The following is a 14,224-nucleotide window of genomic DNA, read 5'->3' on the forward strand; positions in this document are numbered from 1 at the left end:
CTTTATTGGCCTAAGGACCTCAGAGAACCTACATTTAGAACTTATAAGGAGACTGACCCCAAGGTTGCCCCGAAGGTATGATTTCAGGGTCTCCCAAAGGCCTCTGTGTTCAAAAATCAGCCTTCACTGGGTCCCTGTGTAAGGCCTCAAATGCTTATGTTGGGAAGACATGCCTCGTGCTGAGGTTTTGCTGTAAGGATGCAGATACCCGAGAGGGCACGAGTCACGTACTCCATGTATTCCAGAGAGGAGGGGTGAGGACACCAGCACAGGGGAGGCAACTAGGGGGGGTGCAGGAGTGCCCCCCGGAGAGGAGAGTGGAGGGGGAAGCTGGGGTAGACGGTGGAGGAAATGGCTCACACAGCCATGGGTTTCCCAGTTGGCTCTAGGAGAGCAGTGGCTTCCTAGATTAATTCATATTCAGGGAGTGTGGTCACTGGTCCTTTATGAGCAGGGACAGAGTCGGGAGGACTGTGAGCTGTGGGAGTTGGGCAAAGCAGCGTTGGCCTCGGCTCCTGCCTGGTGCAGCGCGTGGCTCGGGGCAGCGCTCACCTCCCTGCTGCAGGCCCTGCGCTCCTCACCTGCAGCCCGAGGGACCAACAGCTCCTCGCAGTTGCTGTGCTGTGAGCACCTCCCGCAATGTAAGGTTAGGCGGGAGGCACTCAGGAAGACCCCTTTCCTGTCTTTCACGCGCCCATTTTTACGTACTTAGTTTTACACCATCCGGCTTTTTAAAAATATGTTTGAATGCTGGTGTAGCCACATACTGAATTAAGATGTTGCTTGATGGCACTTGATCACTGGTCAGAGAACAGCCAGTTGCTCAGTAGTTAGAGCGTTGGCCCAAGGACTGAAGGGTCTCGGGTTTGATTCTTGTCAAGGGCAAGTACCTTGGTTGTGGGCTCCATCCCTGGCCCAGTCGGGGTGCATGTGGGAGGCAACCAGTCGATGTATCTCTCTCACATCGATGTTTCTCTATCTCTTCCTCCTTTCTCCCTCCCCTCCAGTCTCTCTAAAAAAAAAAAAAAATAATGGAAAAAATATCCTCGGGTGAGGATTAAAAAACATAAAAAAAATAAAAGCAGGAGAACAAACAAACTCATTTGTGGACACACATGGAGATGGGCGGGGAAGCAGAATAACTGACAGACATCAGGCTTTGGCGGCGTCTGCTCCTTGCCCTCCTCCTGAGTTCATCTCATTGCAGCGGGTGAGATGTTGCGTCTCCTGACGCCGGGCTCATGCAGCCATGACAGCGTGGGTTCTTGTGTGAGTTAGAAGTTATTCTGTGTCGTGTCCCAGGAGAGATGCAAAGCATTGCGGGGAGAACGCTGAGTGCCCTAGTATTTACAGGGTGTCTGTTCCGGTGTCAGTGATAAGAGTAGATGGTTCTCAGGCCCAGGCCGCTGTGCGCAGATTGGATCACACTTGCCCCGTGGAAAACATGGGAGGCGGGGGTCCCCCCTCACTGCAGAGTGTGGGCCACAGCTTCTTCGGGAGATTGGAAGCTGAACCGTCAGGAAAGCGTTGCTCGTGCATTCACTCATTTCCTCCCCTGGGAGAGTCGCTCTGTGGTTTCGGAGACTTGCTTTGTCGCCGCTGTCTTTGGGTCGGTGTGGAGCCTCGGAATCCTGGAGCGATGTCTGCTGTCTCGGGAAATAGGGATTGATGGCAACTAGAACAAGGTAGGCGACAGGGGCAGAGGAGGTGGAGTTCTTAGGGAGCCTCAGGGGAGACACAGGGACCCGAGGAAGGGGCACCCCTGTTCTCCGGCAGAGAAAACCCTGCAGGTCCTCATGGGCCGGGAAGGTCCGCGAGAGCGAATAGAGAGTAGCCGTGGAGCTCACCTGCTGTGCCCAGAAACCCCGCTGCTGTCCCCCTGGTCTCCCTCACCCTTCCCGACAGGTGGTTTCCTCGCCTGAGCCTCCCCCACCGCCCGCGCCTCCCCCATCGCGGCCCCAGGAGCTCCTGCTGAGGCTGGGGGGACCGCACGTGGATTCCACCCGCGCTTTCGGCTCCAACGCGGCACTTTCTGTCTCTGATGCTTTGAAATCATTTTCATAACTTTTTTCTTTCATTCTTTTTCATTCCTTGAGTTTCTCTGCAGGGAGGCCGCAGGAGTGCTCTCCGTTTCCACATGCTTCACTCTAGAGGGGCCGGCAGTTGTGGGAAGGGTACCCGACGGGCATAGCATCAGCCGTAGGTGCCCTGGGCAGGACGTCCGTGCAGAATTAAACCCCGTACTAACCACCCTGTGTGTCATCACCACACCCTCCCTCCCCTTTCTCCTTCCACGAGTGTCCACATTCATTTTCCTTAATGTTACTAAGTTTAACGGGTTCTGGCTTTCTTTCTTTTTTTTACTCCCTCTCCACCCCCTGACAATGCCTTTCATCATTGAATAATCAGTTTCAGATCCCGGTTTGCCCCAAATTTGACTGTTGTGTGAATTTTTACCATCTATTTATGTTATGTGGCATTGCAACATCACTTACATACTGTGTTTCATTTTGGCTAATTTTTAAACATTAAGAAAAAATTTTTTTAGAACCTCACAATTGAAGATAAAAATGTAATGTCCTTGTTAATAACTTGGTTTTCTTCTGTGACAAAACAGGAAACACTTAGTTAGCTTCCCGGTCAGGAGCTCCTGTCTTTCTCCTCAGAGGCGCTGCAAAGGCTGTGTCACGGCCCCATGCAACATACTTATTAGCTATAAGAAGTCACTGAATATATGAATGCCTCTGGGGAAGAGGTCAAATGACCAATTCGGTATTCTCGCACCAGCCAGGCAACATAAGCCAGCGGAGAAGGCCTAGGGTTGATTTCGGTTTGTTTCACTCTGGTTTAAACTTACCACCCACAGTCATCCAGAAACACTTCAAAGCTTGTGGGTTTGGTATGTTTGCGTTGCTGTCATACTGTAACAATGTCCAAACATGCCCGCGCTTAAAGTCTAAAGGATCAGAGTAAAAGCCATCCGCTGTCTTGCTAACAATTCAGAGAACATTGGAAAGTTCCTTTCCCCCGCCTGCCATTCCCGTCAGTTGATAGTTGCGCTGTTTGCATAGCTGACCACCCACTGAAGCCAAGGCACGTGAAACTGCTGTCCACTAAAATGGGCCTGAAAGTCACGTGGGACCCACCCAAAGATGCCACCAGTAGGCCCGTGGAGCATTACAACATTGCCTACGGGAAGTCACTGAAAAGCCTTAAGTACATCAAGGTGAATGCGGAGACGCAGTCCTTCCTTATTGAGGATGTGGGTAAGTGACCCTCCGGTCTTGTTCCCAGTCAGAGCTAACGGTGCACCTTGTTCCCGGTTCCTGTGAGCCAGGGTGTGGCCAGGCTCACGTGGCTCCTTGGGAACGGGAAGCCAAGCGCATGAATCTGTTGCGTAACGGCCTTCTTCCTGCCATGGGCCTTCCCGCCCTACACTTGAACTCTAGTGTTCCTGGGCCTCTCTCCCCATTGAGGCCGGAAACAATTCTTAGTTTTCTGAAAGTGCTTTTTTGTCTCGTGGACACTTGACTACTGGACAACTAATCTGGAGATTTCTCAGTTATGAGCCATTTTACAATCAGGGATTTCTCCGGTGACACGTCCCGGTAAAGGTGTGTGTGCTTAGCCACATCTGTTCAAAGGTGTTAAATTTCTCCCCGTGCAATTCATTCTGGAAGTTTGGAGCATTTTAAAGTTTGCCCAGGTACATTGTGCAAGTGCAGGTGTAGACGGTTTTGAACGTGAGCTTTGGGTTGCCTCCTGGGGGTCCTCTGTCTTCGGCCCTTTTGGTCCCAGGGGCCTGCAACTCCATTTACTCTCCAGTCACCTCATGGCCCATCCCCAAGATGCACCCTGAGGAAGTCAGCATCTGTGACATGCAGGTGTCCCCGAGCCACATTAGCGTTTTGCCGCCTTCCTCCAGAGGATCGGAATGAACAGTGCTCCCCAGTTTCCTGGCCACAGCCTGCCACACGTTCCTTCTCCGCTCTGAGCTACAACATTAGGCTTTCTGGGCATCGGGGCAGGAGGTGCATAGAGGGAGGCAGGAGGTCAGATTCCTTCCTCCTGGTTCCATACATTCCTCTGAATCTCTCCCACATCCCTCCGGCCCCACAGAGTCCAACTGTGGGTTAAGTGGAGGGTCTACTGGACCAAAGGCAAGTGCAGGCTCGCATTTGCTTGCTCAAAGCTTGGGTTGTTATGGTTGCCGCCGAGAAGGAAAGCATGCAAATGGAGAGACTCAGAGCTCACTGAGCAGCAGTGTCTCCCAAGCAACTCCGATGAGTTAACTCAACGGAAGCAGAGACGTGTATTAAATTTCTTTGAAATACAAATAAGCTCAGGACGAAGAGAGAAAGTGTCAGGCAGAGCATAATTTCACATTCAGTTCGAACCTGAAGCATTTCCCAGTCAGTCCGGCAAGTCGTGCCAAACCTTAAATGCCACCAGACCCTGCCATGGTCAGAAAGAAGCCATACCAGTCCCGACACAGCAGGTGTCCCCAACAGTGTGGCCTTGCGGCTGTATCCTGGGGCTCTGGCTGGAGAACTGAAGCCGTTAGGGGAACGCTCCTCACTCTGAGGAATGCACATACCAGGATGGCCTTTGATGAACTAACTCAAACCTCTCCAACATCCATCCCCTCGAATGCCTGCCAGCTTCCATCTCTTCAAGGGGCTGGCTCTTCCACTTATCTTTCTTAAGATAATAATTCATATTGAGGAAAACCAGCAGCACTAGAGTTTTCTTTCAAGGTGGCAAGTTCAGGGCACACTCATGTCCTAACTTGGTGTCTTGGTTCCCTTCCGCATCCCAACAACTCCAGCAGCTCAGCCAGAGACACCACTGCCATTTGACCTTGACCCCTAGATCCAAGTCAGAAAGTGAAGCCCAATTATTTCAAGATTAGCATTTCCAAGATTCCCGGAAATATTTTTTCCTAGGTATTTGTTGAAAGAGTCAAAGACCACATGCAGACACAGCAAGGGGGCTGTTTAATTGTGAGAAGGAACATATTTCACGAAGCTTTATTGATTGCAGTGAAGATTCCCCAGGTGCTAAATTTTATGAGTTATGTTGACATTTTCTAATTATTTTTGAAGATTTCCATTTGGGGCTTTCATGAGAAAATGTTGTTTGTAGTTACGGACACGGTCGGTTGAAACATGGATTTAGTGGACAGTGTGTTCCTACTTCCTACATTAATGTCACATTAAAAGCTTAAAAGCTTTTCTGTTGACTGTTCACAAATCCAGGTTTATTTCACATGCCATGTATTTTGTAATAAATAAATGTTGTGTTCTCTGGTCAGGTATATTTTAGTTGCATGGGAGGAATGTTAGTATTTTGGTTAAAAATAAAGAGAGAAAGCTATAGTTAGACTTGTCACTAAATTCAAATATTGATATTTGGTTGTAACTGGTATAAGGAAGACAGCGAATCAAGCTGTCGTTCTTGGAGATTTGAAACGGGGCTTGATCCAAACCGTGTGTTTCAGAGCCGGGGGTAGTGTACTTTGTGCTGGTTACTGCAGAAAACGACAGTGGAGTGAGCCGGCCCGTGTACAGAGCGGAAAGCCTGCCTGGTAAGTCTCACCTAGAATTGGAGGCTGTATTTCTGTTACTAAGATTGGGAGTAACATCCCTCCCTGCTTCTTCATGTCAATACAAGTTTAGAATCATTAAAGAGTTCCTGAACAACAGTATTTTTAGATTTATAGAACAAGCTGACAGACTAAAAACTAGGAGAGATTTATCCCTTCTTTCATAGTCAGTTAATGTAGGTTGTTAGCGTTTTGTCCTAAACTTTTGAGTGCTCACTAGAATAAGTCATGTGCAAAAGACTAAAAGGATGTGTTGTCCATAGAGCTTAGGTGCTGTCACTAAAATGGCCTGAGGCGATCCCTTTCAAGCTGTTGAAAAGGCCACTTAGAGCAATGTTAGGGATGCTGTGAACAGTTAGGGATGCTCTGAAATGTGGAAGCTTCTCTGGTCCTCGTTTCTAACTATCAGGTTGCATTTTCCTAATTTAGGAGGTGAATGGATCCAGATTGATGGTTTCCCCATTAAGGGTCCAGGACCATTTAATGAAACCGTCACAGGTACTATTTGCTCATCCGGTTCATGTCTTCACTGAAGCACCATCTCGCAAGAGGGTTGTGCTTCTGTCACACACATGTGCTCACAAACCTTCATCCAGTCCCCATCGCTGAACTAACGCACACGCCACACAGTGTTGGTCAATCTGCCGTGCACCCAATGGACCAGCCCGCAGCCAGTGTCGCTCATTTCTCACTGTTCCCTCGTGTCCTGGTGTGGGGAGGTGTCTGTGTCTACATCTGGGGTACCCTGTGCTATTAACAGGCAAATGTGGTGGCGGAGATGGCAGTCCTGGCCTGATGGGCATGTTTGCAGCTCTGTGACCTGTGGATGGCATGAGGAGATGGGACCCACCAAACGGTGGCTTTTATTGGCTAATCCGCTGCAGCAAGTCCTTCTTTTCTTAAAACCATGGGCTAGTTGGTGATATGCTAGATGACCTGCCTTCCATCTCTGCTCCATATTTGTATATGTATGTTTTATCATTTGGATGTTGGTGTTGTCTAATCATGTGGTTTTATTTGTTGAGAGAAGTGTTGACATTTCTGTGTGTTCCTTGAATATATTTAATTAATGATGCAAAATGCCTGCAGTTATTTTCGAGTATGTTGGCTACTGTCTCGAGGCAACAGGGAGAGGAGCTGTGTTTTATTTTCATAAACCATGTATTTAAATACATCAATCTTACGCTATTGAGAGGAAGGTGAGTATATTAAAACCAATGACTCTAATCTGCTTCTCAGTTAAGATTTGGTGTGTGTGGGCAGCATTCAAAGTCTTTTTATGTGGAAAAGGAGGGAGGAATAAAACATTAGAAAAGGAAACTGGCTTCGGAGGAGGGGTGATATGTTCTTCAAATATGCCGGATGTCAGGTGAGCGTGGGGCGCTGTGCTGGAGAGGCCTGTAGCGCTGCTGAGGAGGGAATGAACGCTGGAAGAGAGAAGTCCGAGGCAGACCTGGCTTTAGGAGGCACGCGGGAGTGAGAGTTGGAGGAGAGAGGGTACATGAGGGCGAGGGTTAGGAGAGATGAGCGGAAGGCGAGGAGCACAGCTGGGAAGACACTGGCAGTGAGACAGTCAGAAGGTGGCACACTGAGGCCGTGTGTAAAATGGGACAGGAAGTGTATTCCAGAGGTTTCTACCCCCGAAGACACACAAGCAAACATTCACAAAGACGCACACAGCTCCCTTCGAGATGCAAATCCACATCCCTTTGTTTTGTCCCAGGAAAGAGGTGTCCAGGTCCTTTCAGGTTCTGGATCCTATTATTGACCTCCCTGCAGACTTCTCTTCTGAGGTTGCCTTAGCTTTCTCCTGTTCCTGGATCTGAGCTAACCTGTTACGCACAGAGACAGGCACTGGGAGGCGGAGCCAGGAGGCCCGACTGCTTCCCACGGCCAAGGACGCAGCCAGTTCGCCTGCCTTCACCCAGCTCTTCCCTGGGAAGTTTTAGGCTCATTGGGATCATATGCAGTTTCAATACCGCTGCCTCAGGGCATCCTCAGCTAATACTGGGGCCAGATCATGGGGCCGCCGAGAGCCAAATTACCAATCAGACAGTGTCCTCTCTTCACAGAGTAATTAAGGTATTCGGCCAATGGGGAATGAATATTGTCTGTGGCATTATTTCCTTGTGCAATTTTAAGTTTTATTACGTATGCAATTTGGAGAGCAAAACTCAGTTTCTTGTTCATGGCCTGGATGGTGAGCCCCTCAAAGGCCGGTCTCTTAGATTTACTCATCTCCGCCTCCCGGGCCGGGGACACGCACCTGGCATGCGCTCAATACGTGTTTAGTGGAAAGGCGTCGGAGGCTGCTTCCTCTGCGTGTGCCCCGGCCGGGCAAGTGTGTGTGGGCCCGAGCTGGGTGCTGAGCGAGGCAGGGCCGTGTCAGAGGTCAGGGTCACCTGTAGGTCAGCTGCTGATGCCGGGGTGGTCCGGGCAGGCCAGGTTGTCCGCCACTGAGTGCTGCTCTCATTCACCTGAGATCCTAATTCTTGCCTCTGGTCACTGGGGCCTGGCTGAGGAGCGGCGCTGACTGCCCCTGCGGACTGGAATTCCTCCAGGCTGGCTGGGCCGTGAAGAGGACTCGTTTACACAGTCAGGTCTACGCTCGGAGTCCTGGCCCCGGGCGGTGTCCGCGGTGCAGAAGCGGGTGCAGTGGCAGTGGCGGCCTGCCCGGGCAGTGGGGTCCGGCAGGGCTCCAAGTGTGACCCTGGTACAGCCACGCTCAAGCGCTGGATGGCTGGAGCTCTGAGTGGGGGTGCGGGTTCCCTCACAGTGGTGTCCAGATGGAGTCCTGATCCAAGTGTCCAGACCTGTGGTTTTGGTATTCTGGGTCCTTCCTCTGGGCCCCATTCCATAATCTCAGTCTTGACACGGCACTTGACGGAACTGTCATGCTACAGTGAGTCCATGCTGGATTGTCAAAGGCGTCCAGTAAGCCCTCTCTGCTCCTGCTCCCCAGTCAGGCAGCCGGGCCATCGCGTGGCTGACCAGGCTCTTCCTCAGATGGTCTTGCCTTGGGACCCTGAAGCATGACCACGGTCAGGGGACGAGCAATGGTGGATCTGGGGGACACGTGGGCGACCTCCCCTGAGGAGCTCCTGGCCCCGGGGAACTTAGCCGACGTTTCCTGTAAGTGGGGACCCGTGGCAGGAAGTCTTGGACGGTGACGCCAGGTGCCACAGACCAGATCCTTTGCTAGAGGCATCCGTGAGGCACCGGGTTAATGTGTGCTTCACATATGCTTTACGTGACTTATGTTACAAAACACAACACGCTACACACCACGCTCCAAGGGAGGAAAATGGGGGTCAGTGGGAGCCTCAGAGTCACGCAGCCAGCGGGTAATAGACTGGGATCCGACTTGAGAGCCTGTGGAAGCCCAAACCAGAAGCTACCAAGCTTAACGGGCACCGAATTGTAACCCTAAACGGACAAAGCATCGTGCTGAATTTGGGATTTTTTTTCAAGAACAGGTTTTGATTCTGTACAATTTAAGAATATTTGCCAGTTTGTGTAGCTGACAACACAACTTAGGAGACATGGGTGTCTGGCTTTCTGAAGTCTACTCTAATCTCAACGGCCCTTGTTTTCTCTGCTGACCCTCCGAGTGGACGGCTGTAATTAATGGTATCAACCGGTTCTGAGTGAGGCCCACCTGGTGCCGTGCCGAGAGCGGCGGAGGTCCCGCGTCCTGCCACGTTAGAGTCCACTCAGCAGTCCACTCGGGAGAACGGGATTGCTCCCGGCAGTTGTGACTTTGTTTTCCAGATAAAAGACTCCCTGGGATTTATTAGAAAATTTCAGGAGCCTTCCGCGAGGCTATTCCATTTGGCTTAGACAAACACTTAAAAAATCTCAGCACCAGTGAATTCGAACCATCTGGATAGTTTTTCTTAGTGTGCACATCAGCTTAAAGAGGGTTACCAGATGGCTGTAACAGATCCACAGAAGATGTCTGACGGCATGGATAGCCCAGATGGGGAAGGGACTTGTTCTCTTGAACTGTGTGAATGAGCGTCTCTGTCATTCCCAGAATCACTTGGAGGTCCTTGATTTTTATAGAAACCACACCTTGAAAGGGAGCGCTCACCTTGGAACCTGAGCACAAAACTGAGATCAGTTCGTAGAACCCAGTGCCAGTGGCTACACTCCCAGGTGCGAGGAGAGTTGTAGACAGGTGGCCCATTGGCTACACGATGGGACTCAAAACCAAAAACCTTACTAAGTCCTACGTGGTACAGTGGGGAAACGTTTGCTGGGCCACTCCCTGGCATGCTCCGAGGAGCTTCAGGAACGGGATGCCCAGTGGCTCCAGCTAATGTGCAAAGGGATGTTCCCTTTGGCAGATCCGGAACTGGAACCAGGTGTCCTGCTTTCGGAAGAGCCATCTCCAATGGCTACTGATTTACTTATTGCATCACTGGAATTCATACTAACCCGTGGCATTAGGTTGTGTTCTTCTATCTTAGCCTCCTGGGAATTTTCCAGTCTAATACAATTAGGCAGCATTGATGATGGGTTAATGTATATAGTGGAGGAAGAATGCCGGGGAAGTCCCTGGCTTACATAACTAGAGATTCTCTCACTGGCCTAATGGGATCCCCAAATATGACTAGGATGTGGTCCGCTGTCAGCAATGGACAATGTAGTTGTCACATGGTCTGTGGCCCTTGTTCCCAAACTTAGCAGTTCTTCATCGATGTAAAAGCAAAGCTTTAAACACTAAGTACTGGCCCCAGAGTGTGTTGCTTTGAGAAAGCTAACAGTGAGAGTGTTTCTTGAGCTTGATCGTTTTAGCAAGAGGATTTCTCAAAATGTAGAAGAAGGAACAGCGGAGACAGATGGCAGCAATGGCGGGGCAGGCCCAGGTCTGTCTGGAGGGCACATTAGACATGTCAGAAGAATTAAGATCCAAACCAGAAGCCAGTTACTGTGTAGGCCGGAGTGATTCACCGCAAAGGCCAGGAAAGCCCTTCCCAGCTTTACGAGGAGGCTCCCTGCAGGGCAGTCAGCGCAGCACCTCCTGTGCGCTTGCTGAATTGTCATGCCGACCTCTAGCTCTCACCAGAGAATATATAGTTTTGGACTTAAAGGGGCAAAGGAAGTAGATGAAAAAGAACATGTGTAAAACACTCAAGACTTCTGGATGGCCGTCTCACGCATGGTATGTTTCCACTTGAAGTCCTCAGGCCTCTCGGCCTGAAATACGGGAGGAACACGTGCACCCAGGGTCGGCGCCCTGGGGGGGACAATGTTCTTTCTGGAATTGCTTACCTAAATGGATGTTTAAAACCCAGCTGCCTAATTGTTGTGGCTCAGTCTCTGGACAGACTTTACGTACCCGCTGGTGGACTCCGAGGGTATACTGTTTAATAGTTTCTGTGTCGTATTTCTTTAAGAAAAGGAAGTGCCAAACAAGCCCCTGCGTGTCCGAGTCCGATCCTCAGACAACCGGCTGTCCGTTGCGTGGAAGGCGCCACGCCTGTCTGGAGCCAAGAGCCCACGCAGATCCCGGGGTTTCCTTTTGGGCTACGGGGCAAGTGGCCGGAAGATGAATTACGTTCCACTGGCCCGAGATGAGCGAACGCATGAGATCAAAAAGCTGGGTGAGTTGGATGTGAACTGGTGCTCAGTATTCGATGAGCTTCCCCATCACTTCGTATTCAGAAGCTCGCTCATGACCGACGTCACAGCTCAGTTGTACCGTTTACTCTCCAGGTATTAGTTATTCAGAATTCTGTTCTGTCCTGTCCTCCGCCTGTGCCCCCATCCCTTCAACCTGCAGTCAGCGCAGACACGGCCGCCTTTGCGTGCTCACCGGCAGCTGCTTCCTGCCTGCAGCACAATCCCTGGAGTTGGGGCCTTTTCCTGGACATGGGACGGGCGCTCATGCTTTTTGCCTCTTGGCTCTGCTTTCACCGTCTTGCTCCTTAAGCTTTGCCTGAGATCCTAGGACACTGGGCCTTGGGCCCCGCGAGATGAAATGTGGGGGCAGCTGATGAAGCCGGCCAATCGGCCTGTTGTCCTCCCTCTTCGCAAAGCCTTATTGGGGGGAAGGAAGCACTGGCCGTGGAAGCTGAGGGGACAGTCGCCGTGACCAGGTCTGTGCATCATTCCAGGCTGGGTCAAGGCCCGGCCTTTGCTGCCTTGGTGGTTGACAGGCCTGGACATCAATGAGAGAGACACGTCAATGTCATCTGTACTCGCCCCGACCGGCGATTGAACCTGCAACCCAGGCATGTGCTGACCGGGGATCGAACCGGCAGCCTCTCGGTGCACAGTGTGATACTCAACCAGCCGAGCCACTCTGGCCGGACTCTTGGTGGTTCTTGATCCATGCTGGGTCACCGCCCTCCAGGCTTAGCTACGTAGGCACGTCCCTGGATCGGGAGATAAATGGCAGCGTTCTTCCTTTGATGACTTGGCGTGTTCCACTGTCAGTGGTACCAAGGCATTCAGGGATCTGAAGTGAGTCCTCCACCAGGCGCTGACCTGGCACTGTGGCTGCTCTCGTCTCCTCTCCCTTCTGTTTAATGGCAGTTAAAGACAGTCACCCCTTGTCTCTATTTAGAAATAAGAGGAAATCGGGGGACTTATGTGGGCATATATGCAATCCCATTCTTTTTAAAACCTTGTTCATCTTTCTTTGATGCTCATGAGATAGAAACCCATTTTCCAGGAATAACTGGTGAAAATCACCTCCACATATCCTACCATAACTGTGTTCTTCTTGAGTTTAGTTCCTACCATGCTTGGGCTCAAATTTATTTGTCCGGAAGAAGGGGGAATGCCCTAGAAAGATGAGCTGAGAGGAGGGAGGGGGAGGGGGAGGGGGCCGAGGACAGAGGGATGTGTCCCGGGAAACCAGCCGCAGAGCCTCACTGCCTGCGCCTCGTCCACAGCCTCTGAGTCGGTGTACGTGGTCTCCCTGCAGTCCCTGAACTCCCGGGGACGGAGTCAGCCGGTCTACAGGGCCGCCCTCACGAAACGGAAGATTTCAGGTATGTTTCTAAGGATGCATCCGGTCAGCCATGGTCCAGTGTGACTTCAGTGTTGTTCCCAAATGATGCTGGCCAGGCGACGAATTCCATGGGTTTTCTTGAGGGTAAAGGAAACAGCAGGCGGACTTGGTCACATTTTGGATACTAGTGTGTTTCTTTTCTACTCAGAGGGTAAGGCATTCTTGTGATGAACTATATTTCTCTGTATATTCTTTATGTCTTTACTGTGCCACAGATTTGCCCTAATAAGAGCAGCCAAACATTTATTCCATTTAAGGGCACAGTGAGATCCACAAGGAAACATCCCCTGGTGACAGACTGTGAACAGAGAGAGAGGAGTGGATGGGGAAGCATGCAAGAATGCAGGGAAACTTTATTTCAGCTAAACTTGAGTAACAATGGCAGTGAGAAGAGTGAGAGAAGATGTAGGGATGGTGTGCTGATAGCCTGATCTAAGATATTTTTTCCACATTTGTTCACAGATATTTTCTATAGTACTCATATATAACAAATTACATATACCTTTTCTGGTTCCTGGGCCTTACTTAAAGAGGTAACCTATAGCATAATTATTTTCATGAACTTATTTGTTAATTATAATTTTATATTACACAATGTTATTATATGTTATATTATTATAATTTTTACATTGCATAACAGCAGGCCCACAAACAGGATGTTTCACCTTTATTAGTCATTAGTTGCTCTCCAAGAAGTCACTATATCAGTTTCCTAACAGGCTAAATATTTCCACTTTTTCCTACTTGTAGTTAAAGCCACAAAAAAACAGAACAACAACAACAAAAAACAAACAAAAACACCCCAGAAACCTAACAGACTCAAAAGCCAAAGTGAAGACATCTTGTGAGTTTCAGTTGGTTAGTGATCAAACAGAACTGTAAGCCTGTGTCTGTGATGTATTCTATCGGAAACCGCAGGCTGAATTCTCTTTTATTCCGGAATATACCTGTTCATTTGCCTTGGCACCCCATGCTCTGAAATGTGAGGACCCGGAGCCCCACGCGATTCATGCTGTTGTTGGCACCAGAATTTTCGATTCATGCCACGATTGCCAAGGAAATGATTCCCTGAGCTTTTCTTCCCTTAAAGTTTTGCTTCCTGTAAAAACTGTATTATTTCTCGGAAACTTCCAGTGTATGTTGAGGAAACAGAGTTACTGGGAGTGTCTCTGACCACGGCACAGCCTCCCTTTTGTGCTTTGTGTCCATTGGGTTGGGCAGTTTGCAAGTGAACTACCCATGTCTTAGACCAGTGATGGCGAACCTATGACACGTGTGTCAGCACTGACACGCGTAGCCATTTCTGATGACACACGGCCGCTAAGGCGGCCGCATGCCGAGGATGAAACATTTGCTGCTCCTGAGGATGAAACATTTGCGAAATCATGTTTTTTCCTCAAAGTGACACACTACCCGAGTTATGCTCAGTTTTTTGGCGAAGTTTGACACACCAAGCTCAAAAGGTTGCCCATCACTGTCTTAGACTGTACTTGAGAAGGGCAAGCGTAGAGATTCAGGCTTCTCTCCAGTGACCAATCAAATCATTGCTAAACTTCCTGTTCACTTCATTTCATCGACATCACGCATGAGCAATT

At 49.9% G+C, this 14,224-nt stretch overlaps 1 protein-coding gene across 1 annotated transcript in view; it reads left to right on the forward strand.

The window, feature by feature from the left end:
- Positions 1-14,224, forward strand: part of FNDC1 (fibronectin type III domain containing 1) — a 67,480-nt gene that overhangs the window by 15,455 nt on the left and 37,801 nt on the right. The window contains exons 2-6 of the mRNA XM_054721740.1: positions 3,072-3,266; positions 5,501-5,587; positions 6,035-6,103; positions 11,008-11,214; positions 12,511-12,609. Of these exons, the coding sequence (XP_054577715.1) occupies positions 3,072-3,266; positions 5,501-5,587; positions 6,035-6,103; positions 11,008-11,214; positions 12,511-12,609 (657 nt within the window). The remainder of the gene's footprint in view (positions 1-3,071; positions 3,267-5,500; positions 5,588-6,034; positions 6,104-11,007; positions 11,215-12,510; positions 12,610-14,224) is intronic.

The sequence above is a fragment of the Eptesicus fuscus genome, chromosome 10 (genome assembly GCF_027574615.1).
Source record: "Eptesicus fuscus isolate TK198812 chromosome 10, DD_ASM_mEF_20220401, whole genome shotgun sequence".
NCBI lineage: Eukaryota > Metazoa > Chordata > Mammalia > Chiroptera > Vespertilionidae > Eptesicus > Eptesicus fuscus.